This window comes from Lactuca sativa, chromosome 1 (genome assembly GCF_002870075.4).
Source record: "Lactuca sativa cultivar Salinas chromosome 1, Lsat_Salinas_v11, whole genome shotgun sequence".
Lineage (NCBI taxonomy): Eukaryota > Viridiplantae > Streptophyta > Magnoliopsida > Asterales > Asteraceae > Lactuca > Lactuca sativa.
Window position 1 is genome coordinate 193,535,474 of NC_056623.2, and position 9,498 is coordinate 193,544,971.

The window sequence follows — 9,498 nt, forward strand, 5'->3', positions numbered from 1 at the left end:
ATGGGTTTAAATTGCACTGCAATAATCAACAACAAAATCGGGGTAATACTCTGAACAACCCAATAAGATTTGGGGTTTAGATTGCAATGCAATAATCAACAACAAAATCGGAGAATTTCAAAAAAGTCAAGAGCCACTTTAGAAATGAGTGACCTGTTGACTGAGATTTCTATACAAATGACCCAAATAGTGTCTGATAATCTTAAACTAAAAAGAATTTCAAGAAGGGTAAAAAAAACTACTGATAAACCATAGAATGTGTTAAAAAGCCATACAACAATGAATGTGTCAAAACTAGGTGAACTCATTGGAAATCTTCACCAACATGCCTCTAGTTTAATGAAAATGATGATTTATTGAGAGAGGATTTAAAAATATATAAAACCAATTACTCTAACTAATCACCAATAATCCATAATTGAATGGTTAAAAACTCATATTTTTGTGGGGATTTTGAGAAAAATAGTCCAAACTTACATGTCGGTGTACAAAGTAAGTTGAAGTGATGGATTGATGAGGAATTAAAGCGGTGAGTGGTTGTATATGGTGGTGGCAGATGTGTGATGGTTGTTGAAGGCCATAATTTCTCTGGTTGCTTCCTTCCATCGATGAGAAACGTCAATAATCCGCCTCCTATTCTCTAACCCGATGGAGCTCTGATTTCTTCTATGTTTTCTCAAAAAACAAACAAGGTTTTGATAGCGGGCAAAATGGGAAAATGGTTAGCAACTTAGCATGGTGGCAAATTTGGCGTCCATATTTCCATCCCATATTTTCAGCTTATTTTCATATATTTGATTTTTTTTTTCAAAATTGTGGAGTATCTCAAAAAAGTATTAGAATTTCATATTCTTTGTTAATTTAAATTCTTGATATATGATATATTTTTCACAATGTTAGATAAAATTTTATGATTTTTTTATAAGATAACGTTTAGTAGCATTATTTTTTAATTAAATTCCCACCTACCCCTACCCTACCCATTTGACTTACCGTATACTCACCCATCTATGTCATATGGCTTAGGTCTTATGGACTAGGATTTAAGGCTTAGGACTTAGGGCAATTGACTTATGGCTTAGGGTGTATAGAGTTATGGGTTTAGAGCTTAAGGAATGAGGCTTATATCTAAGAGGTTATGGAGTATAGCTCGGGGCTTAATGTTAAGAGTTTAAGACTTTAGGCTTTTTAATTAGGGCTTAAAAATCAAGGCTTCCAGATTATGTTTAAGGGGTTAGGGCTTAAGGCTTGTGGGCTATGGCTTATGGCTTACTGCTTAAGGCTTATGGATTATGGATTAAGCATAAGCATTATCCCTAATCTTAATCCTAAGGCTTAGGGTTCAAGAATTATGGATCATGGATTATGATTATTACTTATATCTTATGACTTATGTCTTATGGATTATGGCTTATGGCTTGTGGATTATAACATATGGCTTAAGGCTTAAGGCTTATGGTGTATGGCTTAAGATGCAAAATGTTTAATACTAAGGGATTGTGGTTATACCTTATGACATATAGCATACCTTATGTCATATGGCTTATGACACAAACCATAAGGCATAAATCATAAGGCTTAAACCCTAAACCCTATACCCTAAAGCATAAAGCCTTAAGTTACAAAGCCTTAACCTACAAGCCATAATCCATAAGTCACAAGCCATAAGCCATACACCATAAGCCTTAAGCTTCAATCCACAAGCTTTAATCCATAAGCATATACACATACATACTTATGACTCAGGGTTTATGGCTTATGATTTATGTTTTAAGGCTTTAGGGCTTATGGATTAGGGATTAGGCTTAAGGATTGTAGCTTAAGATTTATGGTTTAGTGCTTATTGCTTAAGGCTTAGGGTTTATGACTTAATTAGGGTTTAAGGCTCATGACTTGTGACTTTGGGTTTAGGCATATGAATTGTGGATTTTGTCTTGTGGGTTATAACATATGGCTTATGACTTACGATTTATAGCTTAATGTTTATGATGTATGACTTAGGTCTTTTGGATTATAGCTTAGGGTTTATGGCATAAATAGTATGGCTCAAGAATTAGGGCTTATGGATTAAGGATTATTATGTATTATCACTAGGTGTTTATGGTTTATGGTTTATGGCTCATGAGGTATGGCTTAAGGCTTATGGTTGATTAATGGCTTATATAGGTTATGAATTATGATTTGGGTCTTAGGGTATATGGCTTATGGTATATCGCTAGGTGTTTATTGTCTCAAACTATCAACCAATCCTTATACCCTCAGTCATAAACCCTTAAGTCCAAAGCCTTAAGCCATTAGCCATAAACATGAGCCCTTCCTTCACACTCGCACCTACATGTTCACACCAACCACACCCAACATATACCTTACCGACCACTACCATCCTCATTATACCTATACGACTATTCCCATAAGCCCACACTAACACCTACATCACACCTAGTTTTTAGATTTTTATTTTTCAAAACTCAAGCCACACGAGTAGCAAAATAAATAAATAAATAAATAAATAAATATATATATATATATATATATATATATATTTTCATTCAAAATTTATAAATATTAATAGATATATAGGTTTTAAATTATGATTACATTTAGAAGTTAGTAATTTAAAGACAAAATAATAATAAATATATTATAAAATAAAAATAATATAATAAACAAATTTTTTAATTAAAAAATTAAATATTTATTTGTCAAAATTTAAGATAACTAGTTTTTATAGATTTTGATATCCCCTCTTATATTTTGAAAATATTTGGGTGTACCCTCTTATATTTTTAAAGTATTTTGAATTTTTAACGAACTCAAATATCAAATAACCTATCATCACAACTCGGTCCATGGAAAAAGTCGCCCATTAATAAATATGGTTCTGCAAACCATTTAGTATACGTTAAATGGTTAATATTCTTGTATGTTTTTCAAGATCTTATTCTTTCTCCTTTAATCATATTTTAGTTTTAAATATTTTTAATTGTTTACTAATTAATTATTTATATTAAATATTTAATAACATTTGATTTATGAAATATAAATTCTATAACAATTATATAATGTTTTCAATGTTTTTTTTTGTTTTTGTAATTATAAGGAGAGAGGGTGGTCATAACTCATAGTTATGTAGCGAAGCTAGGTTGTTGAGAATTAATACACATCAATATAATTGTATAATTCGGTATTAAAATATAATTTGTACTTCAAAAACGACCTATTAACGAAAGATTTTATATAATATCTTATATAGATAAAATTGTAAAAAAAATATATAAACAAACATAGATAAAAATAAATTAGATAAGTTTATAAAAAAGATTAATTATTAAACGTATCATTTAATTAAAGTTTAAAGTTGATAAAACAATAAATTAATAATTTAATGGCATGTTTGGCAGCAAAATTTGAGTAGTTTATATATTTTAACTTTTAACAAAAATTCGATTTAAAGAAAAGGTTCGCCTAAGGATATAGGTTTTTAGTTTAAACAAAAATTTCTATTCTAAAAGTTATTTTCTGTGATGTTTAAAAAAGTTATTGAGTTTCTAAAATTACTACTATTTAATTATTATATTTCATATTTAGCTTTTAGACAAATTCTTTTAATATAATTTATATCATACTTTTATCAAACATACTTATATAACAAATAAAAAACTATAACTTCTAAATACTATAAATTTAGTTTTAGCGAGAGAAGTCCATCATATTAATTACGAAATAGTGATATAAATTTGGATGAAGATGGGATATGAGAAATTGTTATGTGGTAGCAAACCCAGTCCGTATTGTGCACTCTTATTCAATCAAGGGATCAAAACTAAGGGTAAAAGGAAATCAACGGCTGCGAATAGGGGTATTGAATTGAAAAATAGATGTAGGGTTCTAGATGGTAGGTATATATAATATAGTTTGCCCTATTGCACCCCCCTAAGCTTCCATAGATGCGCCTCTCTTCCTCCCTCTTTCTCTAACCCTTTTCTCTCTCTATCCCCCATTCTTTCTCTCCTCGTCTTCTCAACCCCCTTAGCCCTACCTGCAATCTTCAAGGGCAGACCAGAAAATTTCATCCAAAAGTTTCGTATTTTCACCCTAATCTTTACCAGGTATTCCCTTTTACTTCCCCCCTTCCACTCTTTCTCATTCGTTCTATTTTATCCATCTCAAACCTTTAAACAAAAGGATGAACGCACAATCGGGTTCTCATCATGAGTTCCGATGAGTCTTTGGACTCAATTTTAGCTAGATTGTGTTAATCTTGAGTAATTGCGATGTTTCGGATTTGGGTTTTTGTATTCTCTTTATCAGATTTTTAGGGTTTGACTTTTTTTTTTTTTGATTTGGTATCGCTGTTCTTATGTGATTTTGTGTTTTGGGTTTTTAGTCACTAACAGTTTGATCATGCTAAATACTCGAACTTTAGTTCGCTGTGGGGCTTTATATGTCATGTAATCTATCTCTTCGTTCTTGTAAGGGTTCGGTGTAAGTTGTTGATATGAATTTTGAAGTTTAGGTTAACTGCGGATTTGCTTTCTGTAAAGGTTATTCAGATTTGATGAATTTATGGTTCATGAATTGGTACAAACCCAGATGCCGATTTGAAACGAATTCAATTTCAATTGAAGATTGTACTTGATTTGCTGTACAAAATCTCAAGAATTACTGTACCCTTTAATCGACGCAGATGATAGAGCAACAGTCGGTTCAGTTTATGTAGTTTGAATGAACACAAGAATTTGTAATATCACTGCATACACTGATATGAAATTCTGGATAAAATACCTGTTTGATTTGGATTTTTGGATCATTTGAGTCTGTCTTTAACATGTTTCGTTTTTAGCCTTTCTTGTGTTACAAATTTATAGTGTTTGGTACTTTTCATTTTGTATCTCCTTTTGATTGTTGTATGATTTAGACTTTTTGGGTGTTTGTTGTTAAAATCACCTATCAATCTGTTACATCTCTGTGAAATTTTTGGCTTAAATGATATGAATATTGCTGTATCAGAAAGAAATTAGAAACAAATCAATGTCTCCAGAAGGTTCAATTACAGTAATTGTTTTAAAGTTTCTAAATTGACAGTTTCCTTTTGGTGATAAATAAACATTCAGGTTTGCTTTCAAACTAAATTGCCATAAATGGCGATAGTTCCATCAAAGAAAATGATTGCAATTTGCCAATATGGTGGTGATTTTGACACCCATGATGATGGATCCATGACTTATGCTGGAGGTGAAGCATATGCTGTTGATCTTGATGAAAATATGCAATTAAGTGGTTTCAAACAAGAAATTGCAGAAACTATCGATTCGACTGTAGATGGAATGGTTGTTAAGTATTTCTTGCCTGGAAACAAAAAGAATCTCATTACTGTTTCTAAAGATAAGGACTTTCAAAGAATGGTGAATTACTATAAAGAAGCAGATCAGCTTGAGGTTTTTATTATGAAAGAAGCCCCTATGGGTAAAAATGTCAAGAAAAAACAACCAGCTCGGAGGTAATTGCCTATATATAATCTAGTTTTCTTTTTACTTTTGTTCTTAGATATAAATCTCTATGATGTTTTTTTTTGTTGTTATATAATATATAGGGTTTAATGAAAGCAATATCCATGTACTTTCATTGGTTTGTTTTTATAATATTTGTCAAAGTATGATGTTTTAATAAGAAAGATTTGTAAAACTACAATGCTTTAATAAGAAAAGAAAAAATTGAAAGTATGATGCACATTTATGTCATTTATCTATGTGTCATAGCATCCTACTTTTATTTCTTTCTATCACAACATTGTAGTTTCAGTTTTTTTCTTATTAAAACAATATACTCAATTATAGCAAGTATAAAGTGCTTTATATTTTGATGAAATAACTTCAAATTAAAATGTTGTGATAGGAAGAAATGAATGTAGAATACTTTAAATAATACACAAATCAATGAAATTACATTGCTAATTCCTTGTTTTACCCAAAATAAAACCTAATTTTGTTATTTTTAATTTTTTCTGTAGGCCACAAAAGACACCACAGAAGCCAACGGAAACAACAGCAGTGGTTCAAGCAACTCCAATTCCGACCTCAATTCCGGCCTCAAACAACGCAATCGCACTCAACGAGCCAATCGACATCGAAACAACGACCGAAATCATTCCGGGAGCGGTTCCGATCTCCGCGAATCCGTTTCCGATGGCGGTCATTGATTCCGACCAACGCATGGCCGCCAAGCAATGGGAGAATCTCATCACCGGAGTCGGCCAACGATTCCATTCCCTCGCCGAATTCCGCGAAGCGCTCCGCAAATTCTCAATCGCCCATGCCTTCAACTTCGTCTACAAAAAAAACGAAAACCAACGCGTCACTGTAAAATGCAAAGCCGAAGGTTGTCCATGGAGAATCCACGCCTCGAAACTCTCCACAACTCAATTAGTTTGCATCAAAACAATGCGACCCGTTCATAATTGCCAAGGTGTCACTTCAAAAGCTCCATTTCGCGCGAAACGAAGTTGGGTTGGGAATTTAATAAAAGAAAAAGTAAAAGAATCACCGAAAATCAAACCGAAAGACATCGCGACTGAACTTAAACGCGATTACGGGATCGATTTAAACTACTCGCAAGCGCGTAGGGCTAAAGAATACGCACGCGAACAACTTCTTGGATCTTATAAAGACGCGTATTCCGAACTCCCGTTTTTTTGTGAGAAAATAATGGAAACGAATCCCGGATCTCTCGCTACATTCAGCACGAAAGAGGATTCGAGTTTTCATCGACTTTTCGTCTCTTTTCACGCTTCAATTTCCGGTTTCTTACAAGGATGCCGCCCGTTGCTCTTCCTCGATTCCACACCGTTGAACTCGCGCTACCAAGGGATGTTGTTGACCGCCACGGCGGCCGACGGCGACGACGGGGCGTTTCCGGTGGCGTTCGCGGTGGTGGACGAGGAGACGGCGGAGAACTGGCGGTGGTTTTTGACGGAGTTGAAGCTCGTGGTGCATACGCCGGGGCAAATTACGTTTGTGGCGGATTTTCAAAAGGGGTTGAGGGAGTCTTTGAGGGAGATATTTGGTGGGGAGTGTTATCATGCGTATTGTCTTGGGTATTTGGCGGAAAAATTGAATAAGGATTTGAAAGGGCATTTTTCACATGATGCGAGAAGGCTTATGGTGGAGGATTTATACGCTGCTGCACATGCACCGAAGCTTGAGGCGTTTGAGAAATGTACGGAGGATATTAAAGCGATTTCGCCTGAAGCGTATAATTGGGTTATTAGAAGCGAACCTGAACATTGGGCCAATACGTTTTTTGGTGGGCTAAGGTATAATTTTATATGAATAAAATAGTTGTTTTGCTTTATAGTCTTTTTTTTTTTTTTTTTTTTTTTAAACAAAAAAGGACCTGTCCTTTTCTTGAAAAGTCTTGAAAATGAAAGGAGAGGTTTATGTTTTAACTCTTTTAAAAGGACGGGACCATTTTATTTTTATTTTTTTATTTTTCTTGTGTCTTTTTCCTACTGGTTATCTTGACAGATTTTTTTTTTTGTTCAAGATAAAATTTTTAATCATTTTTATAAGTTTATATAACTTTTAATGATAATTTTAAAAAAGGGTTGCACACTAAAATGACCAATATGGGTGGTCCCTATCACAAGATAACCATAAGACTTTTGTAGTATGGACCATTCATAAAGCAATTATGTGAAAAAAAACATTTTGAAAAATCAATTTTTTTCCTTATATTGCGAAATAATGTCATTTCTTGAAAAAAAAGAACGTAATTAAACAAAAAAAAAAAAAACAATTCTATGCATTAAGATATTTCACAAAAAGAAAAACATTTTGCAAAATGGGTGGTTGTTTCGTGACAAGTGTTCAAATTATTGTAGTTTTATGGTAGGACAAAAGATTAATTTATTAAATTATTTTTGTGGCTATTTTTTTAGGTACAACCACATGACTTCAAACTTCGGGCATCTATTCTACTCATGGGTATCGGAAGCGAACGAGTTACCAATAACCCAAATGATCGACGAGTTACGTGGCAAAATGATGCAACTCATCTACACTCGCCGAGTCGAGTCAACTCAGTGGTTAACTCGGTTAACTCCATCAATGGAAGAAAAACTCAAAAACGAGATCATAAAAGCGCGATCAGTCCAAATCCTGCGGTCCCACGGGAGCAAATTCGAGGTGAGGTACGGTGAAACGGTGGATATTGTGGATATAGAAAATTGGGATTGTAGCTGTAAAGGGTGGTTGCTGACTGGACTGCCATGCTGTCATGCGATTGCTGTGCTGGAATCTTATGGGCGGAGCCCGTATGACCATTGTTCGAGGTATTTTCATGTGGAAACGTATCAGTCCACTTATGCTGACTCGATTCATCCGATTCCAAATGTGGAAAGGTTGGTGGATAGTGAGGCGGAGGATGGGGCGGTGTTGGTGACACCGCCGCCCACCATGCGGACTCCGGGGAGGACAAAGATTAGGAAAGTGGCGGCCGGAAGGATCGGGCCGTCGGATTTCTTGAAAAGGCAGTTGCAGTGTGGGAAGTGTAAAGGGCTTGGACATAATAAGAGATCATGCAAGTAAGTGTTTTTTTATAGTCCAAAATATTAATTAGTTATATAATGGATTAATCTAAAAAAAAATTATATTTTGTGTTTTTTCCGGATTAAACCTCAAAATTGTTTTTTTTTGTCTTAGAAAGACCTTGTATTTTTCATTTTTTCCAAAAAAAAACCTCAACCTTCTAAATGCTTCAAAATTTACGCTCAACCTTTTTAGTTTTTCTCGAAAAAGTTCTCACAAGGTCTTTTTCAGGCAGTTTTTTTTGAGGTTTAATCCGGAAAAAACACAAAATATAAAATATAAGGTCTTTTTTGCGATTAACTCTTGTATAATTTGTTAGTAATAAGAAAATAATTTTACAGAGAATGGTTATTTGATCCACTTGTTTGTTTTTGCAGAGAGATTGAGGAATAAGCGTTTGCTATTTGTGGAAGATTAATAAAAAGCAGATGGTTGGATTTTGGATCATGGGCAAAGTTTATGGGTTTAAGATTGCAAACTGTTATCGTGTTTGTGTAATTTGGTGTTAGATTGGTAATTTCATCAGTAGGTTTTAGCAAATTAGAGATTAGTTGCTTGTTAATGTTGGTAAATGGAGGTTTTAGCTTTCAGACGTTTTATATGCACAGTTTCTAGCAGTTTGACTTATTTTGTTCAGACTATGCCTGTTACTTACTCCGTTCAGTGCTACATTTGACTTAAACAGTTCTCTTGGTAACATTGTGATTTTTTAGTGAGCTTTATAAATTTAAAAGCAATAAAGTCGTACCATAATTTTGAATTGGTTCGAAGAGCTGCAAAAATCTTCAGACTTTACTGCTTTCAGTACAGTTCGGTACCGTCAAAATTCTTAGTTGCCCATATAGGCACGTCACATTATAGACTTAGAAAATAGAAGCTAAGTTATGACCTATTAGAAACTTCGAAACAAATA

At 33.7% G+C, this 9,498-nt stretch overlaps 1 protein-coding gene across 3 annotated transcripts; it reads left to right on the forward strand.

Moving 5' to 3' along the window:
* The first annotated feature begins 3,929 nt into the window (after nt 1–3,929).
* Nucleotides 3,930–9,221, forward strand: LOC111883613 (uncharacterized). 3 transcript variants are annotated; one of them, XM_023879940.3, is made up of 5 exons: nt 3,931–4,109; nt 5,115–5,500; nt 6,011–7,312; nt 7,937–8,581; nt 8,963–9,221. In XM_023879940.3, exons 2-5 carry the CDS (start codon nt 5,142–5,144, stop codon nt 8,976–8,978), a joined length of 2,322 nt encoding a protein of 773 aa, XP_023735708.1. In that variant the 5' UTR covers nt 3,931–4,109; nt 5,115–5,141; the 3' UTR covers nt 8,979–9,221. The 3 variants fall into 3 exon arrangements, with proteins under 3 accessions (XP_052620557.1, XP_023735708.1, XP_042751557.1); XM_052764597.1 differs by lacking the exon at nt 8,963–9,221 and having other exon boundaries at nt 3,930–4,109; nt 7,937–8,585; XM_042895623.2 differs by lacking the exon at nt 3,931–4,109 and having other exon boundaries at nt 4,122–5,500.
* The last annotated feature ends 277 nt before the right edge of the window (nt 9,222–9,498 follow it).